We start from the raw sequence: 14,071 nt of genomic DNA on the forward strand, positions 1-14,071 counted from the left end.
AGCTGTAATTTGTAAACCTTGAGAAATATATATCACAACCCAAACGCTCTTGAGATGATCGTGTGTGTGTTTTTCCTCTCCGCTCAACGGCCTCGTTCGACCCTTTTTCCAAGAGCGAGGTGTCTTCTGTCCATTAAGAGTCTAAGTCAGAGGTTGATCGATTTATGCCTTGCATTTAATTTTTCTTTCTTTCTTAATGTTTGCTTGTGGAGTTTTTGACCAGTCACACAGCAAATAGTATTTACACCACAACCACAACATCCACGTTTTATCAGTTTAAGCCATAAAAAATGGATTTGCATATTGTTTTTTTATTATTGTTAACCCAAGCGATGCCAACATACTGAAGCCCTTCATGATCGAGGGCTGGCCTGCTGATAACACACTGAGCCATTAGCGCCACCTAGTGGTATCATTTGAACATGGGTGCTTTTCCACAAACTCCAAGGGGGGCCTTCGTGGACTTTTAATAGAAAAGACACGACAGCACGACCGTGCCACATGAAGTGCTCCCTTAACACATCAGTGTTCCGAATGTGTACCAACACTAAATCAATAAGACTATTTTTTAGACTATTTTTTTTCCAGATATAAAATACCTAAATATCAATCAAGACAACAATAATGAAATTACTTTTCCACATTCCAAAACCTGTCCCATATCTAGCACCACGTAAACATTTGGATATTTTCAATAACATCTCTGTCCATCCTGTATGTGAGTAACCTAAAGGAAAAGCTTTACAGAGACAGGATCTATATCATCATGTCGGGAGTTTAATGTATTGACCCATTGTCGTCATTTAAATTATGACACAGTGCTTCACACTGAAAACTCATCTGGGTTTAAAGAGACGACACACGGGATATAAACAATTCACTATATAAGGAGAGAAGGCCTACATGAATTGTGAAAATGAAAAGTCACAATATACCCTCACAAAATAAATACTTAAGAATTACTCTATTGAAGGAATTCTTAAGTATTTTGGGTGTCCCCAGTTGCAGGCTCATGGTTGTGTGTAGTGTGTGTTCTGTGTGTGTGCGCGCGCGTATTTCCATGATTTCGAGTCGGAGCCTACAGGCGTACGCTGCACAGCCCGACATCAACGCTCAGCGACGCCTATTTCAGAAAGAAAGATCAGACTTGACAGAATCTGCTCTGGGATCAGTGGAATCAGTAGACCACGGCTGGAATATAAAGCCAGGTTGATGCATTTTTGTGCGAGTCCGTGGCCTCGCCCCAGCCGCCTGTATGCAAACGGGCCGGCGTCCGCCTCGTGACCGCCGCCCGCACCACGAAAAAAGTGCAGCCCAGTGTAGTCTACACATGTAAACAAATACACACCAGTCTATCACCACTGCCATCACCCGCCACCGCAGAGAAATCGACGAATCGATGGCTGTACGTTAGTCACCGTTTCACCAGGAAGATGGGCCCACTTCCACCCCGATAAGAATCACTTACATCCTTTGAAAATAAATAAATAAACAAATAAATAACATCCAGTGCGGCCCTGATTGGATTAAATGGAAAAGGGGGACGGCGGACGGGCCGCCATGAGGTATAGCCAAACAAATTGAAGCGTACAGTCGGGGAGGAGAGTCCATTTTGAGGCATAATTTACACAGTGAGGAGCACGGGCTGCATCTGATGTCATTTCCATCAATTTAGCATTTTACGCCGCCCCCCCACTCCATGGGCTTTTAGCGGTCGTTTGAATGGTCTGCTGGAGGACGGTTGCCGTGCGTTGCAATGTCGGAGACGGCGCTTAGCGCAGCGCGAGAGCGAGAGGCCGCGCTCGGAGACAAAGTGCGTCTGTCGCTGTGCCGCGCCGTCCGCCAAGCGGCAAAACAACATGCTAATAGGCCAGGCCCTTGACGAGCCATTAGAGGGCCATTTTGTCACCCCTCGTGAGTAACATCCGCCGCTGTGTCTTTAGAAAGACGTGAGAAATAGAAATTGGGCCGCAGAGTGCCTTAGTGAGAGCACGGGATGCTGATTGGGGGGGATTTCTTGAGAGTGATCAGCCGCGGTTTCAGCTTTGCGAGAGATCTCGATATAAGCTGCATTACTTCCTTCCCGTTAGAAATGTTTCCAATAATTTAGGCCCGAAAAGAGAAAGGTAGCAAATGGACACAGAATGACATGTGTTTGAATACATATCATTTGGACTACCAGGGTTGGGACGATAGCAGTATAGGCCGTTGGCAACAGGAAGCATCCTAAATCCATAAGCAAGAGCCGTCTCAGACACATCAGATATCAGAAAAAGGCTCACAACTTTATTCATTTGAATGTGAGAATGATATGTACCTAACAGGGAAAAGCAGCAACATGTAAATCCATAGGTTCGAATGACCCGAAACTACCAGTCTGATAATGGGTATGGATCGGACTGGCACCCTGCTGCGGTGGACACATAACAGCGCAGATTCAAAACAGGTACCAGGCGTGATGAAGCGGTTATTGTTCCAAACAAAAGTATTTCCAGTCAACCATCCGGATCAGCAACGAGCACTGAAATCACGACTCAAAACATGACTTTTACTTTCTGAACCCGGCCGACTCTGGCGTTGTTGTCTCTGTTTTGGCACACGCCGTGCGTTGCGTTGCGTTTTGCTTCGTTTTGTGTTCGAAGGGGCGTGGGATGACAATTCACGAAAAACGATTAAACTTCCCGGCACGTGCCCCAGTCAGAAGCAGGCGCGTCACCATCCACTCCCGGCGGGTGTCAGGTGTCTCCTCGGCCCATCTCGCCCCTCCATCTTCCCCCGGCTACTCCCCAATAAAACTTGTCTCGCTGTCCATCTCTCCTGCCCCGCCGCGCTCGGTGGCAGATGTCCAGCCCAACTGCTGCCTCCCCAAAGACAACAAGGGCTGATAGCAGGCACCGGGAGAGAGCTGGCAGCGGCACAAGGACTTATTATGATGATGAAACGTCCTGCGCTGCCCCCCAACACCATCTTAAAGGAATCTCTCCCGCTGATAAGGGGAGTCTAACCTTCTCCCGGAGACGACGGGAGGGAGGGCGGGCGGTCGGGGGTGGCGGGATTGTAACCTGATGGGATCGGCGGCCCGAAAGGGAGCACGCGTAACGAAATCAAATGCCGTCAAGCCGCTGTCATGCATAATTAATTGGGCCTTCTGCGACCAACTACACAAAAATCCATGGTGATTCGATTAGGGGGGTTTCGGGAGGACTCTCGGAAGTGCACGGCCGTCCGAGACGCTTCCCCGTCCACCTCTCTGTCCGCTGCGCGCCCGGCGGCGGGAGGGCGTGAGCCCCCGCTCATTGAAATGGGAAAGTGCTGCTCTGAAAAAATAATAATAATAAAAAGAGAATAATGTGCTGCCATTGGCCGCTTGACTTTACATCCAACCGGGCAAAGAGCTGAAGTTTCCAAAAAGATAAAGTAGAAATCCCCGAAATTGGAGGATTCACCACGATTGTTTGTAGTTTCCATCTGAGAATGAATCTGGCGGATTAGTTCTCCCACGACAATCCACAACCTCCCATTCATTTTCATACTTACGTTACATTTGCCAGTCAGTCACATTTTGCAGTTTTCATTCATCATCGCTCGTTTTCCGTTCGGGACGAACATATAAAGTGCGTCAGTCCATGTTCGTTATCCCCTTTAATGCACTAAAAAAAAAAAAAGGCGGTCGAATACATTGAAATGCCGCGGCCTCATGTGAACATTACCTGATTCATCATTGTTCTTCCAAAACCCACACGCACACTGAATTGAGTACAACAACGCTTACAAAGTCAAAGTGGATGGAACGCTGTGCCTCTCCCCTTGTACTTGTCAGGTTGGACCGGCGGCTTCCGTCATAGCACATCTTTCCTGTCCAAATGAGATTCCAATGTGAAATGAGTATGTTCTTCGTTTTAAGCAAATACATGCAAAACTAAAAAAAATTTTCTTCGTGTGATAAATGCTGAACAGCAATTAGCGGGGGCGGGGACCAAAACTCAGGATGTGCAACGGTCTTACCAAACAAACACTACGGGAGCTGTGCGGGGCCGAGGCAAACCTCATCGGCCACTACTACAGGCTAAAGGCGCCACCTACAGGACATCATGAGAACTACAGCCCCCCCCGCATCCAAGCAACAAAAATAACAATACAGCCAATCAGCCAAACTGCAACAAGGCTTTTATTTAAAAAGAGAAAATATTTAGTAATTGAAGATGCATATAGTTACATATGTAAATACATTTTTCTCAAATATACAGAGGGGAACCCATGTGCTTGCTGCAATATCCATATGCACATCCATGGTGCATGTACATAATACCTCTTTAGGGGGGGATTCTTTTTGAATGTTCATCTAGACAGACATCTTCCAGTCATTCAAGACGGATCTCAATCTTGGTGAATTCTGACATCTTCGGTCAAATCCCTCATGGTTTATATGGCTTTAATCAGGGCTCGACGCCAAGGATGTGTTCCTCCGCTCTGACCAGTAGGTTAGTGTTCTGCCAAGCCCCAAAACAATACTTTCACTAGCCAGGCTAGAATCGTTTTCATTGGTGCACAATTAAACCCCAGTCTAGAATTTGGATCAGATATAATTGTTTCAATAAAAGTTAAAAATTTACTTTTTTTTTTTTAAACGTTCCACATTTGAAAAAATAAAAAAAGAATCACCAGACATTCCATCGGTAGGAGGCATAATGGCAAGAAAAATGCCTAAATTTAAATACCCACTCATCACTGACATCCACAACCTCATAGTACCTTCAAAAGTTCCACTTCATCACATGCAGTAATACACATTTCTGTTATCATCCGTCTCTGGCTTTCGATGGAAATCACCCACAGGCTAAACATCACGTAATCCGTCGTCTATGGGAAGGTAAAAAAACAACCTCTGACGTATTGCCTCGTGATGAGCTGCCATTTCCAGATTCCATTTCCACGGTTCAAATTAATCCCTAGTTCAAACTTAATTGCATCACATTCTTAAAACCTACGTTTAGCAGTGTCCAATGAGATCTGGTCGTGCAGACAGAAAAAAAAAAAAAAAAAAAAAGGGAAGCTAATTAGTTGTATGGGCCTGATCGGGCGAGACACAGATCGAGTTCAAACGAACGGGCCCACGCCATCCTCACTGTCGAGCCCTGTTTTTTAATTTATATTTAGATCACATATGGTGGAATAATGGAAGACATCTCCCTTCGGTCTCTTCTTACAGTCAAATGTGAAATGAGTTCACATGATCCATGAAAGAGAACAAAAAAATAAATAAAGAACAATAAATCTCTGGCAGCAGAAGCATTAACTCCATTGCTCTTCCAGATAGGAGCCTGTTAGTTGGCCGCATTTGGGAAGGAGTGGGAGGGGTGCGGTGGGGTGTAGGGCAGGTAGGTCTAGGTTACGCTGGGCATGTTGACTTTTCACCATTAACCTTATTATCGGTTTTACTGTTTACTCTTTCAGGGGTGTTGTACCATCACAAAAAAAATGTCTTCACATCATGACACAATTTTATAGTCTCGATGAGTGATGAGACGGTTGACCTGACATTTCTTGTGATATGTTGAAATACGACGTTCCAAATATTAGAGGTTGTTCATTTTGAAACATGATGAGTTTTTTTTTTTCTGACGTCACACTGTAACTTACCACATAGTTATATTCAGTCGCAGCGTGGGATCTTTAACCCACGAGCGGCTATTGAGATATTCCACAAGACGATGCAAAATGGTGTGAAATCGTATTCAATTCAATTCAATTCTTCACAACGTCCGTTCCCGGGGTGTGCATTGGAGGTGTCTGCGGGGGCCGAGGAGTGACCCGTGGCAGTGGAGAGCGGGGGTGAGATACCTGGTGCAGGTATGGAGCGGGCGGAGCAGGGCGAGTCTAGTTGGCGGCGTGGGGCCGTCCTTCCGGGATCAGGGAGGTGAAGAAGGTGCTGATGAAGGACCAGGCTGAGGCCAGGAAGCCGGGATGCTGCAGCGCATTGGGGGCCGGGATCTGCTCCTCGGGGCCCCCCGCTCCTTCCTCCCCGCTGTCGTCGTCCTCCAAGCCCTCGTCCATGAGCCGCTCCTGCAGCGGCACCAACAGGACGGGCGGGAGAGGGGTAAGAGACAGACAAACAGGCGAAGAAGGGGGGACGGTCGGGTAGAGGATCATTTCTCACCATTTCCTGCATGTCCTGGTGTCTCTCCGCCTCCTCCTGGGGGGGTTCACCTCTTTCTCCGCCCCTGGGGTTCTGCTGCTCTGGCCTGAAGGGAAACCAGCCGGCCTGGTGCCTGGAGAACACACGAATCAAAGATCGCATTTCCAGACGTCACTCATTCACTCATTCATTCTATCGGAGCGTGAACAGCTCCACCGTGATTGATTAGGAACGGAAACCCGGATCCATCTCAAGTTACACCCACTCACAGGTAGACGAGCAGCATGGCGCCAACCACCATGATGAAGCGGCTGAAGGAGGAGTAGAAGTACACGATGCTGAGCAGGACGCCGGCCCGCGACACCGTGTACAGCCAGTCCAGCCAGTCGCGGTTCAGCTCGTCCTCGTTCAGCACCGCGCCGCCCTGCGCGTTCATCTGGATGTTGGCGTTGGCCGGCGGGTTCTCGGGTAAGGGGTTGGGTGCCGGCGGGTTGGGCCCCAGCGGCGGGGGCTGCACCCCCTCGTTGGGCTGCGCGGGCTGATGGGGGGTGGAGGTCGGGACGGGGGCGGGCGGGGAGGCGGCTCCGGCGGGCTGGGAGGCGGCCAGCGCTGCTTGACTGGGCGGAGGAGAGACGGGGGCGAGGGGTGAGCAGTAGGAAGGCGTGGAGCGGAGGAGTCAAATTCGGTTAAGGGTGAGGGCCAGATCGAAGAAAACACCACTTAATCCAGGCTCAATGACATTTTAGTTAGAAATCCTACACTTTACTTTGTGGTCTGAGGTCCGTGTGTGAACAGTGAAGCAAACTCAGAATTTCTTACAGGCAAAAAAAAAGTTGGGAGGATGCCGTCATAAACACTGTCCAAAACAACAGTGGAAAATGTCATTTATTCGCAGTGGCCATCTTGGTTTGCCGTTGCATTATGTTCATCTGATTTGTAGTAGAGACTAAAATAACAATCTGAAATTATCCTATTTGGCCCACGGGCTGCATGTTTTTTGGCATGGTTGTTTTGTTCAAAAGAAAGCTGTGTAGGGATTTCAAAATGGCCCCTTCGTGTCAAAATTTAACTTTGTGACTATCAGCTCGATGAGACAGGAACTGGTGACACTAGATTATGTTACAGCGGCTAAAACGTCCTGCTGATGTGATGTGCAGGGTGGTGCTGTAAATGCCTGCGGTTACTACTGTGTTGTTATTCTGCTGCGGCTGACATGCAGGTGTGCCCTGTTGTCTGAGTAAAGCTCAAATTCCACCCAAACAATGTTCCTGGCTCAACAAATCCATAAATAAACATTTGGCTTCGATATTCTTTCGATTTTCTGTTCACACCATTCCTCCATTTCAACACCTTTTTCACAAATCCATTGCAAAAACACTTGGCAAATCAGCTACAAAGGGACAGATTCTCATAATTAGTGCTTTCATGGTTTTATCTTAAATTCTAGTCATAAATTCTAACACGAGGCTTGGGCAGATTTACAATTAAATCGTCAATCATTGATGAGACGATTTTTTTTCTTTTTTTTTTATCCGCCAGGAAAAATCCGAGCATTGAACCATTGGTGTAAGTGCAGTTTATTGTGTTCTGAAACTGGAGCGGAGAGGGGGAGAGGGGGATAGAGGAGGAGAGGGACAGAGGGGAGAGCAGGGCTCCGCGCAGAGCTGTCGAGTAACCACTGGTGATCAGATTTCACTTCCCCGCTCTACAGTCCCGTGCAGAGACTCAAGAGGGGCAGGTGCTCAAAAAAACAAAAAACAAAAGGCACATGGACTCCCAGCTCCCGGCATTTTGCCGGCGGAGCGCAGATCCCGGCCGTGATGGTGCGAATCGGTACGCCCGTAATCTGCGCTCCGCTGTGCACACATCGCGGGCGCACCGAGGACACGTTCCTCATGGATGTGCATATCTTGCGAAGACAATCCGCTACCTCCGTGCACATTCACACTTTGAAAACATATATAATATTGAAAATAAAACCTGCCTGATAAAAAAGGTGAAAGGCGTTAAAATGTTGATGTTGCGTTAAAATGCATCCCTCCTCACTCTCCCCCACCTCGCAACCCCTCCCGTGCGCGCGCAGAGGGAGAGTGGGGGCAGAGGGAGCGTCCGCGTCCGCGACTTTGGGCTTCTTTTATTGTGAGGTTGCTTGAAAAAGAAACACGGGTCTTTCGGCTTTATTTTAAAAATATGGTTGCTTGTTACGAAAATCACGACTTCCTTTTTCAACATTTATGGTCGCTATTTTCCCCAATGCAGAGGTTCCCAACCACCGGGCCGCGGATCGGTCGGGGCCGGTGAATTTAACGATATTGAATATCGGCACAAAGGCCCTGAAAAAACCTTATCTGTTGAACCCTAGTGACAATTAACCATCGTCTAAAATGTCATGATCATCACAGCCCTAGAGAGCACGCCTCCTATAGAACATACAGCATACACATGTTGCCTCATGAGTTTTTCTTACTATTGCATGTAGTACTGGCGTGCATAGAGCTGCTGCCACCACATCACCTGCACAGGCATGTACATGGGCTGGGGGGGGGTCCCGTGCAAAGGGACCTGTGCTCCATCCGGCCTGTGAAGAGAAGAACAATGGCTTTGATGCAGCTCGATTCTAAACAGATAGGGGGCATGTGGAAGGCATGTGCTAAAACTATGTTTAATTTTATTCCAGTAAATAGTGAATGTGAGGGATTGTTTTATACAGGCCTTGAAATGTTTTATTTGATCTTATTGTCATTATTAAAAGTCTATGACTTTTAATTCTCAAGGAATCTAGCTCAGTTGTTTAACCTATTTCTGTCTTGGTGTGTATGAATGACATGATAAATGAAGTATTTTGAATTGAATGGCTATTTTTTTCTCAGTCTGAGGACGGTGAAAAAGAGTCTCAGTATAGCACTTCTAAAGACATATTCCACACGCAACACCAACCTCCCTGCGAAATAAATTGAACATTTATAATTCAGAAGTCACCGTGTGTAATTTCTGCCTGTAAATGCCTCTTACCACTGTGGGACACCAGCGGGGGGGGTGTTATGGGGGCTGTGCGGGGGGAAGCCGCCGCGATATCTCAGTCCGTCGTAACCTCCTGGTACAGGAGAGGAGGGAGCCGCTGGCTGATCATCCTGATGTGTTGTGGCGGCCGAGGAGGCAGAGCCAGCGCCATCAGAGCTCTGAGAGACAAGTAGGACACACCAGTCACAAGCTGCCTGACGACACTCCCAAATGTCAAATCAATGTTGAACTTCATCAACTCAAAGTAACTCAACTCAAATAAAAGAAAAAATTGTTTACGTTCTGTCAATACTTTGGTGACCGCGCTACAAGTTAATTTTAACGTGGCTTTCTTGACTGGGAATCAGTCCGAGGGCTGACAGTATTTTAATGCCAAGCTCCACGCATTCACCTCAATAAGGCAAACAACAACAGAAAAAACACGTTGATCCTGGAGATCAAGCACAAGCTACTGTGTTCAAGAAGCATTTCATAAAAACAGTCCAGTATTAATGCTTCCAGTGAAAATTTGGAAACATATTCCATGATGAACACCAGGGGCAAATCAGCAAGATACGCTAGAATTTACAGTGAGCTTCCTGAATATGTTTTGGAGCCATCCATGGATCGTATGTTGCTTGGCTCTCATTTAAGTCGGACAGAAGTGTCTGCTAAATGAATAAGTGTTTATATAATCACATTCAACAAAACACTGAGCTGCTTAGCCATTAAGCCACATCTCTATGTGGGTGCCTACATTTGATACAATAGGATGCAAGCAAATATCTCTCCTGAAATGAACTAGAAATTCAAAGAATATAAATCCAAGGTATAATAGATTGAAAAATGAAAAGGTTTTGTGTGAAAACAACTGCAGTTCATCGTGAATGGCCCCGTCTGCTTAGGTCCCGCCACCAGAGAGCCAGGCAAAATCCCAGCCAAAAACAAAGCGGTTGCTTGGGTGCGCCCCCCGTAGGGGCCCAACAGAGCCAACACGGGAGAGCTGCTCAGGGGAGGGGTGGGGGTTGCTCTACTCACGGTGGAACTGGAGGCGGGGGCTGCAGGGTGGGCCGAGGACGAGCTGGGAGGTGTTGGGGAGCCAGGGGGGCTCCGAGAGGCACACACCAGGTGCATCATGTGGTACTCATCCTGCTGGGGGTCGGGAAACGGGACAGGCGGCACAGCAGATGGAAGCGAAGCAAGAAGAGGAAGGCAAGAGGAGGAAGAGGCAGCCACGGGGGAAGGGGGGCCGGGGGGGGGAGATTGATAGAGTAAGAGACAATGAGTATCAGTACCGAAAGTGCCAGAATATAGACACAATGCCTACGCTTTGTTGTTGAAACACCAGAGCCTGACTATTGTTGCCCAGCCAGTCGTTTTCAGTTTGTTAGCAGCTGCGTGTGCTGACACCATCATTCTGAACAGCCGCTCTTCCCTTAACAGCTCTCTGGATCCTAACCACAGGCTCTGTCTCCGACACACATCCTCCTATGGCACCAAAAAGATCCTCACAACTTTTCACTCTAACCCAAGTTCATACATGAGATGTATCGGTATACCGTTTTAAGGTATACCGCGGTATCAAGCAACCACGGTTCTGAACCATGAGCCTTTCCCTGTAATACCGTGCCCACAGTATAAACTTATGTTGCAAAACGGAAGATGTGAACCTTAATTCACCCTCACCTTATGTTCCCGCTGTGCGGTAGCAGAAGGCCAAATGTTATAATAATCGATTCAATGAGTAATTTCCCCAAGCGTGTGTTCCGCCAACTTTGTTTACACTTACTCCCATGCGCATGCAAGTAACATAAAGCACCATGTCATAAAATAATGGCATAAAGCAGTATTGCCATGTCACAAATAAGAGGCAGAACTGCCTTACGGATGGATTATTACAACATTTGACCGTCTGCTACCACGCAGCAGCAGCAACATAAGGTGAGGTGAATTCAGTTTACATCTTTGATTTTGCAAATGAGTCGGATTTTGATATATATGTCGCTTATTTTGCCTCTCCTGTGAATTTGACAGCCCATGCTGCACATGCTACCAAGTGATTTTATTTTGTAATATACACTATTTATGAATTGAACATTCAGAAAATTAAGAGGGAAAAATGAATACCATGAAACACCGTACTGTTAAGTGAAATTTCATACCATTACATTGCTAGCTCAAATTCCACCTGCCTCGGACCTATGCGTCTGTTATTTTGAACCTTGTTCTTGTGTCAGTTGTGTCTCCTGATTCTGATGCAAATAACAGAAAATTGCTATGGAAGCTAAATAATCATTATGGCTGACAGGTCAACAAAAAATATGAATTGTAAGACGCACACCGACACAAAGAGCCGCACCAACCTCTGGACATAATGAACAAAGGCAAGACGTGCTGATTTGCAATTCCAACACGAGTCAGATATTAGCTATTTACCTTTCGGAGCACATCTCTGAGCTGCAGGTGGTCTTGGAGCAGTCTCCCTGAGTACACCAGCCTTTGGTCTTTGGACGACTAAATGGAGAACAGAAAGACAGGGGGTTGGTGGGCTGTTTAGTGGGGGTAATAATCAGAGGATTCCTGGTTCAATCACTGGCTCCTCCTGGTAGCATGTCAAAGTGTCCTTGAGCAAGACACTGAACCCCCAACTGCTCCTGGCTTGCATGGCTGCTTCCGCCTTGTGAATGTGAAGCATAATAGTAAAGTGCCTAGATGTCTCTTGACTAGAAAATCAGTATAGTAAGTATATCAAAAGCAGTCAATTTAACTGTTTGCTTTCACTGTTCAACGTGTAGATAATATTGGATTTTACGTTTAATTTTTAGCACCATTCATGTTTTTACCTTTTACCAAATGTTCATATTTACCCTTCCGGGTCACAGCAGTGTTTTGTCTTGTTGGAACTATTTAGCATAAGTCAATAGGCTACATGATGCTATTAATATCCAAATTCCTAACATGTAAAGCCAAGAGAAACTGATCTGCCAAGGGGCCCCAAACTGAAAACTACCCCTACCCAAAAACATAGACACAGCTAGAAAAGGAATGTAACCGGAAACAGACAGCTGTTGTATATTTTATGTGCTTGATATTATCCACCAAATGCAAGGACATGTCATCTAAATTCAACTTTTTTCTAAATATATAGAGGCCACAAACATTTGTTAGGAGGCTAGAAACAGCGCCATTGTTAGCACATTTGAAGGTTAACAACTTGTTGGTTTTACGATGAGATCAGATTACCTGGGTGGATAGGATGTCACTAAATTATTACTAGCCCGCTACTTTTTAAGCAAGCCTGACACCTCCTCAGGTAAAATGACATAGTTAAAATGAATTTATTTAGAAAGTCTGCTGACATTGCCTGATAGAGATCTGAGTAAATAGGCCCAGTTTACCGCGTTTCCTCCTGCACTGGCCGAGTTTACATATGTAAACCCAAATTTTAAGTAGGCTACATATGTGGAGGATCTAGTAAGAGAATCAAATCAGTTATTACTGTGAATAAGTAACAAAGCTTATCAAACTTTAAGCCTACTGCTTACAACAGTATCTTAACTTCAATCCCACTTCCAACCAGCAGCAGGCCATGGTAACGGACAAGAACCTTGAGAGTAAGAATCATTTACCGGCTTGCTAGGGTACACGTTGGAGATGTGGCTCTTCAACTTCTCCACGGTCCAGTTGAGAAAGCAGTTGATTGTCTGGTCATCATACTTCTGGTTGGGGGCCTTGATGACCAAGGTGATGGGACTGTCAACTACCCCAGAGTCCATGGCTCATATTACTACCAGGGGGGCGGGCTCTGAAGGACCTGAGCTCGCGGCGGGGCCGGTGTCACAAGTCTGGGATCGCCTCAGGATCAAGACTCCCTCAAAGTTTCACCATCCTGACCTTGAGGCACCACTTAAATCAGTCTCTGTGATGGGTGTTGTGTGCATGTGGGCGGTCAGCGCCTCTACAACACCGGTATCATGCAGTGGCTGCTTGAACTTGCTTGATATCTCTGCTAAAGCTTGTTGGTGAAGGATGTTCCACTGGTCAGAATGGTTATGCTGCTGGGAAAAGACATAGGAAGGCTCATGTTATATTATATTTAGATGCACATATTACACTATATTACACATGGATTACACCTTCAGTGGATAAACCCCACATTGCACCCTACCCCTCCTTTATCATTTCACAATACTTTCACTGCACCATACTTGTAATATAAAGATGATGTAGGTGATGTAGGTGACAATTGTTTGGCTGGTGGCTGCTGCAATACTCTATCTGTTAATAGTCACAGATTGGTATTCAACTCCAGAATACGATGTTAATTTGGGAATGGTGTAATCTTTACTACAGGTAGGACTCAAAAGTAGGGCTGGCCAATATTGACTGCATCAAATATTACAATATTCTCTGGCAAATACCTCGGTGTGGATAATTCAGCGATATTTTAATAAAGATATGTACACACCATCAGTATTAGAAAAACACTCACTAGTCACGTGGATAAGAATAAGTCGGTGCAGGCAGCAAGAGCAGTCTCTCAAGTTCAGAAAATGACAGTACTTTGCTGTAACGCAGGCTTTAAGGAGGGGAAAAAGACTTCAATCTCACTATATCGCGATATTACGATGACCGTCACCACCTCATATCACGATATGGTATCGATATATCGCCCAGCCCTACTCACAGGTAGCATGAATGATACCGCAATACTAATATTTGATATTATGAATTCTGTGACGATGAAGGAGCGCCATGCCGTTTGCAGTCATTTTTACACACAGTTGTCACAAGGAACCAATCATCTCCAATTTGCTCGTACAGTCACATCTCGTAGTGTAACTTGTAGTTTAACAGCGAATAATGGTCACATACGGATAGACATAAACAAGAAAGCAAAAACTACGGAGTAGCAAAAACTCAAGAGTATTACCT

The 14,071-nt window shown here is 46.1% G+C and overlaps 1 protein-coding gene across 4 annotated transcripts in view; it reads right to left on the minus strand.

Annotated features, from left to right (window-relative positions):
- Positions 1–3,753: 3,753 nt before the first annotated feature.
- The window catches only part of herpud2 (HERPUD family member 2), an 11,082-nt gene continuing 764 nt past the window's right edge, over positions 3,754–14,071 (minus strand). Inside the window, exons 2-10 of one of the 4 annotated variants that reach the window (XM_080006132.1) lie at positions 12,766–13,194; positions 11,573–11,650; positions 10,175–10,288; positions 9,149–9,315; positions 8,604–8,714; positions 6,406–6,753; positions 6,158–6,269; positions 5,842–6,063; positions 3,754–3,855 (exon numbers count right to left, since the gene is read on the minus strand). In XM_080006132.1, coding sequence (XP_079862258.1) covers positions 5,878–6,063; positions 6,158–6,269; positions 6,406–6,753; positions 8,604–8,714; positions 9,149–9,315; positions 10,175–10,288; positions 11,573–11,650; positions 12,766–12,912 — 1,263 coding nt within the window. In that variant the 5' untranslated portion in view covers positions 12,913–13,194 and the 3' untranslated portion in view covers positions 3,754–3,855; positions 5,842–5,877. Of the gene's footprint in view, positions 3,856–4,150; positions 6,064–6,157; positions 6,270–6,405; positions 6,754–8,603; positions 8,715–9,148; positions 9,316–10,174; positions 10,289–11,572; positions 11,651–12,765; positions 13,195–14,069 lie in introns of those variants that run through there. The other 3 variants (XM_080006131.1, XM_080006133.1, XM_080006130.1) reach the window with 3 other exon arrangements.

This window comes from Zeus faber (genome assembly GCF_960531495.2).
Source record: "Zeus faber genome assembly, chromosome: 8".
Classification (NCBI taxonomy): domain Eukaryota; kingdom Metazoa; phylum Chordata; class Actinopteri; order Zeiformes; family Zeidae; genus Zeus; species Zeus faber.